Here is a 17,409-nt window from a genome sequence, read left to right as displayed (position 1 = left end):
CCAGCCCTCTTCACCTCTGAAGTGATTGTTCAGACACTTAGTCGTATTTGACTCTTTGCAACTCCATAGATGGCAGCATGCCAGGCTCCCTGTTCTTCATTGTTTCCCGAAGTTTGCTCAAACTCATGTCCCTTGAGTCGGTAATGCTATTCAACCATCTCTTCCTGTTGCCCCTTCTCCTCCTGTCCTCAATCTTTGCCAGCATCAGGGACTTTCCAATTAGTTGGCTCTTCGCATCAGGTGACCAAAGTATTGGAGTTTCAACTCCAGCATCAGTCCATCCAATGAATATTCAGGGTTGCTTTCCTTTAGGATTGACTAATTTGATCTCCTTGCTGTCCAAGGGACTCTCAAGAGTGTTCTACATCACTACAATTTGAAAGCATCAATTTTTTGGCATTTAACCTTCTTTATGGTCCAACTCTCACATCTGTACATGACTACTGGAAAAACCATAGCTTTGACTATATGGACCTTTGTTGGCAAAGTGATGTCTCTGCTTTCCACTGCTATCTAGGTTTGTCATAGCTTTTCTTCCAAGGAGCAAGTGTCTTTTAATTTTGTGGCTGCAGTCACCATCTGCAGTGATTTTGGAGCCCAAGAAAATAAAGTCTCTCACCATTTCCACTTTTTCTCCATCTGTTTGCCATGAAGTGATGGAACTGAGAGCCCCATGAACAGTATGAAGAGGTGATACTATTATAGAATAATGGGGGCAAACACTTTTAATGAAAGCAACATATCCCAGTATGAGCTGTCACATAGTGTAGAGCTTTATGCATTTTTTCCTGCTGAGCTGATGATATGAAAAATATTCCTAATACAATTGAAAGCCATTCTTGAACTCACCAAAGCAAAGGTGTGTTCATTTGCATCTGAGAGTTTGTAAGTTGACAGACTGTGAGAGTAAGTTTAGACTTGTTCTTAAGTTTTTACATTCTGAAATTTTCAATTTCCTGTTGAACATCTCTAAAAGAATAACTGACCAGAATGGTAGAGATTTTAAGTGATTGAAAGGCAGATAAATCATAACTTCTTCATTTATGAAATAGTGAAAATAGCCCCCGTCTCTTTGGCCTTAATGGACAGCTACTAACATACATGCAGACATAATTTCTAGTCTGTGATGTTTGGGGCATTCTTATATTGAACACTTTGATTGCCATGGTGCTTTGGGACGGACTTCTCTTTAAAGTTAACATGGACTGCATACTCTCTGGCGGTGTTCCACAAACCCCTTTTGATTTAGAACAGCCCAAGGTTTGGGGAAAGATATATACATTTGAATGAGGATCAGGAAGAGACTGGTGAGCAGAAGGACTTATGTAACTATGGAGACACTGGTGTGGAAGGCTCATGTTGGAGCAGGTTAGAGGGGTTTTGTTTGTGGAACTCATCTGCAGGATGTTTTCTAGTTATGTTATTTTTTTCCTTAAACTTTGTAACTTATATGTTTTTTTATTGATGTGTAGTTGTACAATATTTTATAAATTACAAGTGTACAATGTAATGATTCAAAATTTTTAAAGGTTGTACTCTATTTATAGTTATCAGAAAATATTTACTGCATTCCCTGTATTGTATATCATTGTATCTTATTTTATACATAGTAGTTTGCATATTTTAATCTCCTTGCCCTATATTTCTCCTCCCTCTTTCCCTGTCTTCACTGGTAACCTAATTTGTTCTCTATATCTGTGAATCTGCTTCTTTTTCATTGTCTTCACTAGTTTGTTGTAATTTTAAGATTCTACATATAAGGGACTTCATATAGTATTTGTCTTTCTCTACCTGACTTACTGCACTTAGCATAATATCCTCCATCCAAGTCCATTCATTGTTGTTGTAAATGACAAAATTTCATTCTTCTTTATGGCTGAGTAGTATTCCATTATATATATGTATATATACACATGCTACATCTTCTTTATCCACTCTATTGATGGACACTTAGGTTGCTTCCATATCTTGGTGATTATAAATCATGCCTCTGTGAACATTGGTGTGCATGTGTCTTTTTGAATTGGTGTTTTTGTTTTTGGATATAAATTCAGGAATGGAATTGCTGGATCATATGGTAGTTCTATGTTTAGTTTTTTGAGAAAACTCCATACTATTTTCCACAGGGCCTATACCAATTTATATCCCCACTAACAGTGTGGGAGCTTTCTCTTTCCTCCACATCCTCAGCAACATTTTTTATTTGTGGTCTTTTTGATGATAGCCATTCTAACAGGTGTGAGGTGATAGCTCATTGTGGTTTTGATTTCTCTGATAGTTAGCAATGTTGAGTGTCTTTTCAGGTACCTGTTTTCCATCTGCATGTCCTCTTTGGAAAAATGTCTTTTCAAGTCTTCTGCCCATTTTAAAATCAGGTTGTTTTCGTTTTTGATGTTAAGTTGCATGAGCCGCTTATGTATTTTGGATATTAACCACTCATTTGTCATATCATCACTAGGTTGTGTGACATCATATTTGAATGTCCCTGAAAATATGAAATTTTAGAGCCTAGATGGGATTTAAGAATAAACCTCAAATCCCTTGTTCTCAGTTCAGTTGCTCAGTCATATCCGACTCTTTGCGACCCCATGGATTGCAGCACACCAGGCTTCCCTGTCCATCACCAACTCCAAGAGCTTGCTCAAACTCATGTCCTTTGAGTCGGTGATGCCATCCAACCATCACCTCTTATTTTCTAGCTGAAGTTTGTCTGGAGACTAGCCTGATTTAGGTTGGATGTTGGTGTTAGAACTTGAATTGAGTCAAATCTGACTTCCAGATGAGGGCCATTTTTCAGTATATCAAGTTGCTTCAAATTAAAAGAGAAAAAGAATACAAAGACAAATATGTTTTTTATTATATTTTATTAATACAAAATAGTAAAATAATAGCATTTGTTTTATTCCTTTTTTGTATAGCATGTACTTTTTGGTAAGTGGAGATATTTTTTAAAAATTTGAGTTAAGTAAAATAGGGATATTAGTACTCTTTGAAAGCTGAAGAAGACAGACAAAAATTCATTTATAAAAATTTCAAGCTCTTAACTTATCTTAGGCTATACCAATATTGGATCTATTTTTCCCTTGTTCAATGTAGAAAAAATAGTGGATGCTCAATCTATGTTTGTTTAATGAATGAATAAATTAATCAAGCATTCATTTGGAACCTAGTACATGTCAGGTCTGCTGAATATCATCTAACCCTCAAGATTCAACCATTTTCCCTGCTTTCTTCAAAAACCTCTGAAATCCTTTAATAATAACCCCTTTCTTTTACTATGGGTTTCCCCAGTGGCTCAGATGGTAAAGAATCTACCTGCAGTGCAAGAGAACTGGGTTCAATCCCTGGATCAGGAAGATCTCCTGGAGAAGGGAATGGCTTCCTACTCCAGTAGTCTTGCCTGGAGAATACCATGGACAGAGGAGCCTGGCGGGCTACAGTCCATAGGATCTCAAAGAGTCAGACATGGCTGAGCAACTAACACTTTCACTTTATTTTAATATAGCTATGTAGTAGATATTATTTGCTTATTTTCCACATCTGGCAATTCTTTACAACTATTTGCTTACATACATACAAGTAACTACGTTTTGCATGGTCTAGATTTCCTTAGGAAAGTCTTGCATTTACATAAAGTCTTAAATTTTACTTTGAAGGTCAATTTACAGGTTTCAAGTATGTTAGGGCTAATTTAAGAATAAATTTATATAAAAATTTTATATAAAATAAAATTTTATTTTATAAAAAATTTACTTTTTGTAGCAGGTGAATTGAGCTCCAAATATTCAGATGGAACCATATAAATTACTAAGAATTTTATATGATAAACCTAGTACTTTATTGCTCAACAAGGATAATAAGTGATATAGAAACATAAAACCAGGCACCAAGACACAATACTGAAAATGTGGGAAAAATATCAGGAAGCATCAGGAGACTGTTGACAATTATTTCTATCTTACATATCAGGTCTTAGCAGATCTTATTCTAGTTGGTTGATAAGGTTCATGTTCAATTACATTAAACTATGTCGAAATACAAAGGAAAAAAAGACCACAAACAGTTTGGAGAGGAGATTTGGAAGAGGCTTCTGTACTGTATTTTTAAATATTTGATAACATTTCATTTGGAAGTGGGTTTCCATTTGGTCCATGTGGCCTCACTGGGAACCACTTGATGAAAGTTTTAAGGGAGTAGAAATCTATTTTAATGAGGAGAGTAGTTCAGTAATTAGGGAGTTAGATGTTATTTTTTTGGGGAATGAGTTCCTCACCTTGAATGTATTTCAGGAGAAAGTCATTGACAGTTTGTGGGGAGAGAATAGGATAAGAACAGATTTGTATGTTGTGAAGGAGACTGAATTAGAGATGGTTGGATGGCATCACCAACTCAATGGACATGAGTTTGAGCAAATTCTGGGAGATGGTAAAGGACAGGGAAGCCTTGTGTATTGCAGTCCATGGGGTCACAAAGAGTCAGACACAACTTAGCAACTGAACAACACCAACAACAAATTCTTAACATTCTGAGAAATTGTGACTCCCTTCTTGATATTTAGTTGACCTTTGGTATGACTTCTTCTTGCCATTTTGAATAATAAATAAGAAAGGAGATCTGCAGTTTATAATGGATTAAGTGTTTCAGATGCTACATTACCCCACAAATACAATGGATCTTTGTATTTTTATTTATTATGTAATTGGTATTACTTCTAGAATTTGCTTTTACAGTTCACAGATCAAAAAGAATCTATGAAAACACAATGTTCATATTTTAAAGGATCATGGCATTATAGCAGCATGTCTGGGAACATAGTTCCTGGAATGTCTAAAATTTATATTGGGTTGTAAAACTGAAGTATGGGCCAAGGGTTAACAACCTTGAATTTTGCCCTTAAAATTAGTCTCAGAAAATCTACTTCATTATAAATACATTACTACTGAGTAGTGTCCTTCTGATTGATATGCCCAGAGCTACCTTTTCCAGCAGTCTTTTAAGCACCAGTCCTTCATTTTGGTTCTAAAAATGAAACAGGCTCCTCCTCCCTGGTTGGAACATCAATTTTTACCTGCCAGTACAGTTTGATGAGCTTGCTTATACCATGTTCGCTTCCTCCACAGAGCCAGAACATGTAGTCAGCAATCATGGCACTCCTAAGAACAAGGACAGATTAAAAAAAAATTTATAGGTAGGACAGAAGGAAAACTATAGCAGGCAGTATATATAAATACCAAAGAAGATCTTGTTTAAATTTGACTAGGCTAATATTAAGCAAAGCATAAAGCACATTTTAGAATGTAGAAAGTAGGTTTTTTTTTTTTTTTTGGTACTGAAATTAAATCTAGAAGAGAAGCAACATGCCGTTTGTCTTCTACATAGATTTTCTGTTTATATCCGTTCAGTTCAGTTCAGTCACTCAGTCGTGTCCGACTCTTTGCGACCCCATGAATCGCAGCATGCCAGGCCTCCTTGTCCATCACCAACTCCTGGAGTTCACCCAAACTCATGTCCATAGTGTAAGAATATTTAAAGAGAATGCTTTGTTTTGGTTACCTCTTAATAAACTTCAAAGCATTTATAGAGTAACAGTTATTTTATGGACTCTAGAACACCTTCAAATCTAGCATAACATATATAGCTGTCATACTGGTATTTAAGCATGTCTCAGACTTTACCTAAATTAGAGATTATTCAACTTGGGATTAACTAGTCATCTTAAAATTGAATGTAAAAAATTTCCAACTCAACAAATACTTTATATCAGAGAAATGCAAATCAAAACCACAATGAGGTACCATTTCACGCCAGTCAGAATGGCTGTGATCCAAAAGTCTACAAGCAATAAATGCTGGAGAGGATGTGGAGAAAAGGGAACCCTTTTACACTGTTGATGGGAATGCAAACTAGTCCAGCCACTATGGAGAACAGTGTGGAGATTCCTTAAAAAACTGGAAATAGAACTGCCTTATGACCCAGCAATCCCACTGCTGAGCATACACACTGAGGAAACCAGAATTGAAAGAGACACGTGTACCCCAATGTTCATTGCAGCACTGTTTATGATAGCCAGGACATGGAAGCAACCTAGATGTCCATCAGCAGATGAATGGATAAGAAAGCTGTGGTCCATATACACAATGGAGTATTACTCAGCCATTAAAAAGAATACATTTGAATCAGTTCTAATGAGGTGGATGAAACTGGAGCCTATTATTCACTGGAGTGAAGTAAGCCAGAAAGAAAAACACCAATACAGTATACTAACGCATATATATGGAATTTAGAAAGATGGTAATGACAACCCTGTATGTGAGACAGCAAAAGAGATACAGATGTATAGAACAGTCTTTTGGACTCTGTGTGTGGGGGTGTGGGGATGATTTGGGAGAATGGCATTAAAACATGTATAATATCATATAAGAAACGAATCGCCAGTCCAGGTTCAATGCAGGATACAGGAAACTTGGGGCTGGTGCACTGGGATGATTCAGAGGGATGGTATGGGGAGGGAGGTGGGAGGGGGGTTCAGGATGGGGAACACGTGTACACCCATGGCGGATGCATGTTGATGTATGGCAAAACCAATACAATATTGTAAAGTAAAATAATAATAATAATAAAATTAAAAACAACAACAAAAAATAAAACAGACTCTGGTAAATTAAAAAACAAAAACAAAAACAAATACTTCACTTTCCTGGCCATGGTGCTTCACTGAATTAGTTTTGGAATGTAGTGTGTATAACCACCACATTAGTCTTATTAAGCTGAGGGGATATTAAAAACTATTGTGCAGTGGATATTAATTCATTGCTTAGCACCCTTTGGAAAAACAGTTTACTTTTATGACTTTTCCTTTGCTAGGCTTCTCTATTTCTTTCCTCCAGAGATTCCAAATCCAATTAAACCTGACTGGAAGTAATTCCAAATTGTCACATTGGCCAATTAAACATATAATCTTGTGTGCCTAATCACTAGTACCAAAAGTTTATTTACTTAAGCAGACCTATCACTTGGTACCCTGAATGTTTTTCTTATCTTTGCCTACAGATATGTATTGTTTCTTGACATAATTGTAAATTGAATTAGAAATTTTCCTTCCCTAAATATATATATTGTTTAAGACAGAGCAGCTATAAACTTACTATGGTACTCTGTTGAAGAGTTAGAATGCTTAGATTTTCGCTCAGGACAGACAAAAAATTAGGACTCTAAAGATTAACAATGGGAAAAAGTACTACCATTTGAAGGATTATTCAGCTCAATATTTCTCTTTTCACACATGTGGTATTGAAATGAATCTATCCACTGACATTTCAAAATAAATGGCAATAATTTAAGAATAATTTTTAGAAACCTTTTTACATTTTTCAAAGCCCTGGTTTAATGATAAGATGAAATGAGCTAGGAGGTTTTCATAACACACAAACTGATAGAGGGTAGAAAACAAGTTATAAAAATTAGACTAGAGAGGGGCAAAGTAAATTTCAGATATTTGCATTTTGATAGAAATACTTGTCCCTGGAGGAGGGCATGGTAACCCACTCCAGTATTCTTGCCTGGAGAATCCCATGGACAGAGGAGCCTGGTGGGCTACAGTCCACAGAGTTGCAAAGAGTCGGACATGACTGAAATGACTTAGCACAGAAACACTTGTAAATTTTCTTCCTTTAATAACCAAAAAAGGAAATCTACTTGACATGTAGGTGCTTGTCACCTAATAGAAATCCATTTTATAAATTCTGAATTTAAAATATCAAGGCAAATGTAAAATCTTACTGCCGAGGGCAGTACGCTCTAGATTCATAGAAGTTGGGTCCTCAGAGGCGAAGACTTGATCTGCACTCTGATTCCTCCTTTTGTCAGCATGTGGATATGTAATACAGCTCAGACAAGCACTGCTTAATGAGGACACCAGCCATTAGTTAAACAAGGTATGGGAAACCTCTTTCTGTAAAGGTGTGAGTGCCTGCCAAGTCGCTTCAGTCATGTCTGACTCTTTGCGACCCCATGGACTATAGCCTACCAGACTCCTCTGTCCATGGGATTCTCTAGGCAAGAATATTGGAGTTGGTTGCCATGCCCTCCTTTAGAGGATCTTCCTGAACCAGAGATCGAACCCATGTCTCTTATGTCTCCTGTATCGGCAGGCAGGGTCTTTACCACTAGGGCCACCCAGGGAAGCCCCTTCTGTAAAAGGTCAAATAGTAAATATTTTAAGCTTTGTTGGCCCTAACTACTCACATTTGCCTTTTAGAAGCAGCTGTAAACAATAAATAAATAAGGACAACTTTCTGTGTTTCAGTAAGATTTTCTGGGCCAGATGTAACATCGTTTACCTAACTCTAAGATAAACAGAGTATTAAGCTGAGCAACAGGTGGCAAGCTAGATATAAGTGTCAATCAGTAGTCAGACACCAGCTTCTACACATTCTAGTCACAGGTCCCCTTAAATATTTCAGGACAACATACATATTGTACTAAAAATATTGAGCAGAGTTCAGGAAAGAAACTTCACAGTTTTGAGATATACAAGAACTGTAACAGTTAACCCTGGATCATAGACACAGGGGCTCAAGTTAAGTAAAATCTAAATGGATTGTTTCTATCATTTTAGTCATTTCTGTCCTTGGATTGGAACAATTGTGAGAGGAGAAGAGGTAGGTTACTACAGTGGGCTTCTCAGCTTTCCTGCATTTGTAAAGCTTTTGGTGAGTTGGTTTTGAGTTCATCATTGCAAAATTATGAGTTTTATTGTTTTTATTAATGTTTTCCAAAAGTTGCTTTTCTATTACAACGTGTGGTCAAATTTTACTACTTTCTTAAGTATGATTTTATGACACCTGGGGGCTCAAGTTCTTTTTCCAAGGGAATACATCTCCAAGTCTATATTGAAATTAAGTGAAGAATTAAGATTCATTGAAATTAGCTACCTGCCCTCAGTAAAGCACAATTATTACAATCATAAAAAGATAACAAACTATAGTTTCATAGAGGTCCATGTTTGCTGGGCTATTTTTCATAAGTGTAGTGTGTTTCTCCCAGTACGTGGCACAGAGCTGTGTTCATATGAGGAACACAATGGGGTTGCAGTTGCTCCAACCCCATTTTCTTCTCAGTGGAAACGGCAGTGATGGTTTTACCCTCCACCTTCCTTTGTCTGTTGCCCTATCGTGGCTGCCCTACAGCTTAGCCTTTATGAAACAGTGTAAAAATCAGTGGAAGAACATGAAAAGGGCATGGAAATAACATTATGCATGCAGTGCTTGTGAGACGAGATAGTGGTTTTCCATCATGTTGAACTTATAAAAGGCAAAGATAATTGATTAATTATCTACAAGGAGTCAAGTACCTGGCGGGATCCTGAGACTTGACTCTCATCATGAGTCAGAAGGAAATACTAACCCATCACTCTTTCTACATTCCTTCAGGGATCTTTTAGGCTTTTGTTTACCTTTAGACTAATATCCTAGATGCTAGTTGATTTGACTCAATGTTACTTCTAAATGTCTTCCTTTCATCATCTTTATTCTATTCAACTTACTTTGATTCATCTACTGAATGTTGTAGGTACACTGGAACTGTCAGATCACTTTAGCCAAACCTTTTTAATTGACAGTTGGTAGTTTAATATGTCTGTTTTGAGATTTACTAAGTGCTAAGCACCACAAGAAGCACTTTACATGCAGAATGTGAATCCGGCCCACCCACAATTCTGCTCCAGAGCCTGTCCTGTCTTGCCCACCCATGGAAATTGCTCCAGCAATTTTCTTGCTCTTTCTCTCATACCTTCCTGTTCTTTCTTTAAATTTCTCCTTTTCTTGGAGCTTTTCTACTAACACACAAAAGTGCTGTTCTTCCTACCACCTTAAAACAAAACAAGACACCCCCAAAACCTCTCTTGATTCACTTCCCTTCCATTTATCATCTTAATTCTTTCTCTTAAAAAAAAAAAAAAAAGTGAATGAAAGAACAAAAACGTCCCTCTGCAACTCACTTCAGCAAGGCTCTTATTCCTCCCACTTCACTGAAACTGCTCTTATTGATGCTGCTAATGGTCTCCACACTCTTAAATGCAGTGGCTTATTTCTCAGTCTTTAGTTTACACATACTCTCCAGTATAACTGATGCAACTGTTCTCTCCTCCAGTATCCTCTTCCCACTGGGTTTGCACAGCTCTGCTCTTTATGACTTCCCTCCTGTCTTCCTGGTTGCCCTTTTCAGTCTCCTTTGCTGGCGTCTCCTCATTTTCTTGGACTCCTAACCTTGGAGTTCCCAGGGCACAATGCTTGTACCCATTCTCTTTCTTTTTGTACTCAATCCCTTGGTGATCTCACCAGTTTCATGGTTTTAAACACTATCCATGGGTTGACGGCTCATTCATTTATACCCTGAGTTTAGTCCTCTTCTTGGATCTGCAGACTCTTATTAAAGCTGCCATCTCAACATCTCTGCTTGGATACCTAATCTTATCTCCATACCTGAGACCCTGATCTTCCTTTCTTCCTCTATCTCTAGCAGTCTTCTCCATCTATCTAATTTCTTAGGCAAAAATCTTAGTGTCATCACTGATTTCCCTCTTTGTCTCACATTCCATCCAAGATAAAATTCTGGTCAGGTTATCTTAAACCTATTTCAAATCCTGTCTCTTCTCACCACCTCCAGCACTACCATCTGGTCCATCATGTCTCCCCAGGATTATTGCAACAGACCCCACACTGGACTCCCTGCTTCTCCCTCCGTCTATTCTCAATACAGCAGCCAGAATGATCCCATTAAAATTAGTGCACCAGAGCAGGTCACTGCTGTGCTTAAAACTGCAAAGGCTTCCTATTCTCACTCAGAGTGAAAACCCGTCTTTAAAATGGAATTTGAGCCTCATGCCATCTGGTCACATATTACTTCTCTGATCTCATTTCCTAGTTGCTCCAAACTGTCCACCTGCTTTCCTCGAAAAGAACAGGTACACTGTTGCCTCTGGGATTTTGCACCTGACAGTCTCTGTCCTAGAATATTCTTTCCCTAGACACCCCTGACTCTTTTGCTCACCTTCTTCAGGTCTTTCTCAGGTGTTATTTTCTCAGTAAAGGATGACCCTGATACACTCTAACCCTATTCATACTCTTGCTTGTTTTTGCTTTTCCCACAGTACTCATCACCATTTCACACAGTGTTTGTTATTTTTCACTTTGGTAGTATTTATTACTGTCTTCTTCTACTGTGGGGTCAGCCAGCCAAGGCCTGTGGGTCAAATCTGGTCTGCCACTTGGGTTTGTTAATTAAGTTTTAATGCAACATAGCAATGCTCATCTATTTGTGCACTGTCTATGTTTTGTCTATGACTGCTTTTGTGCTATAGTAATGGCAACCCACTCCAGTGTTCTTGCCTGGAGAATCCCAGGGACAGGGGAGCCTGGTGGGCTTCCGTCTACGGGGTCGCACAGAGTCGGACATGACTGAAGCGACTTAGCAGCAGCAGCAGCAGAGTTGAATAATTATAACAGAGACTTTAGGTCCCCAAAGCCCCAGTATTTACTGTGTGGGTCATCACTGGAATGGAAGCTCCCTGAGGGTCAGAATTGTTGCCTATTTGATTCACTGTTCTGTCTGCACTGCCCAAGGAGTGCCTGGCATTGTTAATGAGGTGCTATATAGTGTGGTCCTCATACAATAAATATTTGTGGATTACATGACAAAACATTATTTATTTACTTCAACTAAAAAACTTAAACTCCTTATAAACTATGACACATAGTTTACTAGGATTGTAACACAAGCAGCCTGGCCCTAGGTCTACCTCACCATCCATATTTAACAGAAAGCTTTGTTAGTAGAGGTGACATGGGAATGAAGGGACAGACTGGGCTTTGGCGATTTCTCCAATGTATTAAATAGAATCCAATGCCACTTTTAGCTCATACGAGAGCTTAACAAATGCTAATGGATGCTGATGTATTTATTACATAAATGAAAGAAAAAAGGTACCAAGAAGCACAGTGGCTTAATGTGTTGCATTTAAATTTATTTTTAACATGATGTCTTGAAAAATGTGTTGATTATTACTGTTTTTTCTGCAAGTAAATCAACTATTCTTTTGATACTGTATTTGAATTCATTAAAAAATATTCTTTCTGAAGTCACGTTTACTTAATATATCTGTTAAATGTAAAAGGGTCAGAATCTGGCTTTCAAATAAATAGCATCTAAAATAAAAGATTTTTATGTCATGAATTCAGCTTATTGTAAATCAAATCCTATTTCTATCAAATAGCAAATACACAATAAAAGAATTTGACATGTTGTTATTTATAAGACAGATATCAGTGTTGTTTTCCAAATTAATATTGAAAAAGAATCATGAGGAATAAAGATATTCATGCCAGGTGACTTTACACATTGAATATCTCTAAACAGACTGTGCAGTTCTAAAAGTATGAGAATCTATTATTGACATTTTTCCAGGCCTATGTTCAGATTCAAAATTTATAGCATTTCTACTCAGTGTGGCCACATGGTGGTGTAAAACAATAAGATATGGGTAAACAAAAGAAAATCGCATCACACCATCCGCTGTGTGGTCTTGTTGGGCTGACACCTGGGACCTTGAAAAGTCATTCCGCTCAGCATCTTGCCTTTGGGCAGGATCACACTTAAACCTTTCAAATGAGACTGATGAGAATCTATTCTATATTAAAGACTTCCATGGAAGGACATTGCTCTGTTTTCCTCACTGATTCCAGTTTCACAGTCATAAATAGCATCTTCTGCAGTTTTATTCTGTGGGCTTCAGTTTTCTATCCAGTGGTGCTGCAACCCCAACTAGACTTTATCCTCTGTCTGTGTATCCTCACAATAGTTTATTAATCTTTTCTTCCCTAAGTTCAGCTCAGTTCAGTTCAGTCGCTCAGTCGTGTCTGACTCTTTGTGACCCCATGAATTGCAGCACGGCAGGCCTCCCTGTCCATCACCAACTCCTTAAGTTAATTAACTCCAATTTCTTTAATCTTTCTCTGTGGGTCCCCTTTGCTTGACATTAGTCAGTTTCATGGTTGTCTTTTTAACCTTTTTAAATTCTTACTCCTTTCCTTTCTTCTGCAACCAGAAAATGACCTCTCTCAAGAGTTTATAGATAATCTTTCAGAGTTTGTATGCAGCTATTCATTTGTGTAACTGGTTTAAGTACTTCTCAGATGTGTATCTATCAGATAATTTTCACTGCAGAATCCTTCTTTATTTTCATTGTATTTAACAGGTTGTTTCCTTCTTCCTATACTTAAGAAAGCTCAAGAGCATATGTATATACACACCATTAATTTTACATAAATTAATATGGATGCAAAGTACATATTCCTTCTGAATACAAATACATGCTAATACTAAAGAGATTATATTCTGATTGGGAGGAGGGCCAGACTAGCACATTCACTCAAGCTCATGCACACACACACACACACACGATGCGTCTTTTTGTAGGTTCATATATTTTCCACATGGCAGTTAGCCACAATGATGTTTAAAAATGTAACTGTAAATTATCTCAATAAAACCCAAACTCCTATGGTGGCCTGCCACTATTGTAATAGGCTGTCCTTTCTTTCCTCCTCAACACTTTTTCCATCAAGTGTGGCTTATTCAGTTGCTCAAAGCAAATAGGAAGTTTCCTACGTTGGAGCATTTGTGCATGTGGTTCCTCCTGCCTGGAATCTATTCCTTCAATTACTCATCTGGCTGCTCCTTGTCAAGATTTAGGCCTTTGGGCTTTAGCTTAAACATTGATAACCTCTCCAGTGAGGCCTACTCTGACCATTTTAACTAAATAAGTTCTGCCCTACCTCAATCAGAATCTTATCCTTTTCCCGTGTAAGTCTCACATTGTGTGATTTACTTGTTGATTTACTTGTGTATTACCTTCTTTCCCTAGACCTGTATTATCTGATATGGTAGCCACTAGACATATGTAGCTATTTATATTTAATATTTAAATGAATTAAAATTAAAATTTAAACTTTAGTTTCTCAGGTACACGAGGTACATTTTAAGTGCTCAGTAGCCACAAATAGCTAGTGGCTACTACAGTGAATGGCACAGAACATCCCCATCGACTCTGGACATGGCTCTGGACTAAGCCTCAGGAGGCACTGTTCTTGAGCCTCTTTCAACACCTGATAAGTAGTAGGTGCTTGTGGGGGATAATTTTAAGTGTCAACTTGACTGAGCTGTGGTGTACCCAGATATTTGATGAAATATTCTTCTAGGTGTGTCTGTAAGGGTGTTTTGGGATGAGATTAATATTAAATCCATAGACTGTGTAAAGCAGATTGCCCTCTCCAAAGCAGGTGTGGTTCATCCAACCTGTTGAAGACCTGAGTAGAAAAAAAAGGTTGAGTAAGGGAGAATTCACTTTGATTGTCTTTGAGTTGAGACAGGTCTTCTCCTACCTTTGGATTCAAACTTGGGTTGGAACTTATACCATTGGCTCTTTGGGTTCTGAGGTCTTTAAACTCAGACTGCAACTGCAGCCCTGGTGGCTCCCGAGTCTTCAGCTTGCTAGCTACAGATCACAGGACTCCTCGCTTCCCCCATAATCACATAAGCCAGTTCCATGTATGTTTATTTCCTACTGGTTCTGTTTCTCTGGAAAACCTAATGAATATGGTGCTCAGTAACTTAACGTCTGCTTTTGTTTGCACTTTGCCTTGGTCATCCCCTTTCCTACTCCACTTCCCCTAGTTCATCCGGAGGCTCAGCCCCTGCAGTGCTGCAGGTTCATGCATTTCAGTAGCTGATGGACACTGAATAAGTTAATTTTAGTCTTTGGATCTTTGTAACAAGCCTGCCACTGTGCCTAATTGCCTAATTCTAATAGCTGAAAGTTGTCCCTGAGACTAAGCTTCTACCTTTTGCAGACCAAACCTAGTTCAATGTGTTCCTAACTTGATTACAGATGTGGTTATTCTGGAGTTCTAGCCATACTTGCTCTTGCAAGATTGTCCAGTAATGGATGAGAGTTTTCCTTGAAGCTCACTATCTGCCTGCTAGCCAGGAATTTTAAATATTGCCTGTCTCTAGATTATCAATTGATAACCACCACACACTACAACAATAATAGTACTGTTATTTGTAACAGCAACTGATATTTCTTGAATGCCTACCATGTACTGGTTGGCAAAAAATTTCATTAGGGTTTTTCCGTAACATAAAAAACCCAATCGAACTTTTTGGCCAGCAAAATATGCAGTAATTACTTTTCCATTTCATGTAATTCTTACATTCAAGCTATGAAAGGAGGAAACCGAGGTTCCTCAAATTGAGGATATTAGTTTTCCAAAAGTGGTGAAAAGATCAGCATTAAACAAAATGCATTTGACATCAAAATTTGGCCTCTTCACTGTGGTTCTGTACTCTTTATTAATAATACTATTTATTAGTATGTAAAACCATTCTTTTCTTTTGTGCCTTTTACAAGACTTTATTAACTTTTGTTGGAATTCCTTGGTGCTAATTTCTCACCAAACTGTTGCCTACTCTCTAAAGACTCTACTGCTGTGGTTGATGAAACAGTGAGGGTAGTTACTATTACCTATTGGTGTCTGGTCCTCCTCCCCTGTCCCTATGTCCTGCTTGTCTCTCCAGCAGACATGCTTTCTCCTTGGTTCTGGCTTGTTAGTCTGACACAGCCAACTTTTCCTTTCCTGGCCATTTCAAGAAATGTATTATTACTCCTATAGAAAAATATATGTCTAGTTGAAGAGGTCTAAATGAATAAACTCATTTCAGATTATATATATAAGCTTGCTTTTATTTTTGATGATTAATTTTTCTATGTGAAACCCCCAAATAGGGTTATCAACATTCAGTAAATGCTTATTACAATAAGATTTAGAGTCATGGCAACATTCAAAAGTATAAGGACATGATGCTGACCTCTGTGAGCTGCCAATTTGAGTATCGATATAACAGCCATATTTGAAAAGAGTAATCAAAATATGAGGCAGTTTTATAGCTGTAAAGAACTATGCAAATGTTAAGTACATAATGTTAACTAAGAAGTGCAGAGCATAAGTGCTATAGAATTTTAAAAGGGGAAATGATTACTTTTGGCTGTGATGGAGTGATTCAGTGCTAAGACCTGAAGAATGGCTATCATTATTTTTAAGTGGTGATGAAGAAAAGGGAGCTTTTTTCCCCGCTTTGGCCCTTATATTACATACAAGGGCATTGAAGGTGGAAAGTATTGATGCAGAATCTAAGGAGAGGCAGAAGGTTTGTGTAAAAGAAGAGAGGGCCAGAAAATTATGTCGAGGACAGATTATAGTATTCTTGGATTCCAAGCAGATGAGTTTGGACTTTTTCCTGCAGAAGTTAGGGAACAACTGAAGGATTATTGGCAGGAAATATGGATGTGGGATCTTACCCAGTCAAGATCTCTTGTGCTTAGCAGGAACAGTGACAGCCTCCAGACATACAGGGGTGCCTCTACTTTGCTTGTTAGATATGAGTTTATGTGGAACCGAGGTCCTGTTAGAGCCATATGGATTTGTAGCACATGCTTTTATCATACTCTAGTGTGTATACTTTGTGAATTCATTCATTCCACAAAAATGGAGATTCTGAGATGAAGAAGCTAATGCCTATCATCAAGGTCTAGTGGGGAGGCAAACATGCATGAAGATAATTCTATCTCAACAAGTAAAGTGGGATAGTTGATATATGCACATGCAGCTGAGATGGTTGGTGTACTCAGGGAAAGAGGCCTACAGAAGATGAGAACCTGGTCCAACCTAAAATGTTGAGCAGGTATTAGTCAAGAAAAGCGAGAATAAGACTGAGAAGGGCATTCAGGGCAGAGGGTACAGTTGGAACATAGATGCAGAGCTTGGAAGTAGAAGGAAGAGTGGGAAACCCCATTAGGACCTTCTTGCCAAGTTTAGAGCAGGTAAGGAAAGCAGGGAGAAGGCATGAAGGAGCTTGAGTTTTATCCTACAGGTTTTAAGGTACTAAATGGCATGGGACGTTCTGTGGTTTACAGAGAGAACCTTGGCAACTGTTTTTAAAATTAAAAAGAAAAATTTTTTGGACCACACTGTGAGGCACGTGGGATCTTAGTTCCCCAACCAGGGATCGAACAAAACCTGTGCCCCTGAAGTGGAAATGTGGAGCCTTAACCACTGGACCACCAGGGAAGCTGCCTTTGGCAGCTCTTTAGAGGATGCATTTGAAGGTGGGAAGCTTGCAAGTGGGAGGTCATTGTTGGAATTCTCCTGAGAGATAATGGATGAGCTTAAACTAGGCAGTGACTATAGTCTAACACAAAATTAGACTTTGGCACCATTCCTAAGGACAAAATCAAAAGACAAAGGCATATATGAAAGCGTTTGAATCTTTAAATATGGTCATATTCCAGGTCCT

General features: G+C 38.0%; 1 protein-coding gene across 1 annotated transcript in view; it reads right to left on the bottom strand.

Annotated features, from left to right (window-relative positions):
• The window catches only part of SPATA16 (spermatogenesis associated 16), a 277,685-nt gene that overhangs the window by 89,644 nt on the left and 170,632 nt on the right, over window positions 1–17,409 (bottom strand). The window contains exon 5 of the mRNA XM_070791798.1: window positions 5,069–5,153. Coding sequence (XP_070647899.1) covers window positions 5,069–5,153 — 85 coding nt within the window. The remainder of the gene's footprint in view (window positions 1–5,068; window positions 5,154–17,409) is intronic.

The sequence above is a fragment of the Bos indicus genome, chromosome 1, assembly GCF_029378745.1.
Source record: "Bos indicus isolate NIAB-ARS_2022 breed Sahiwal x Tharparkar chromosome 1, NIAB-ARS_B.indTharparkar_mat_pri_1.0, whole genome shotgun sequence".
Classification (NCBI taxonomy): domain Eukaryota; kingdom Metazoa; phylum Chordata; class Mammalia; order Artiodactyla; family Bovidae; genus Bos; species Bos indicus.
Note: the sequence above shows the minus strand (reverse complement) of the source record. Positions and strands in the feature narration are given on the sequence as shown.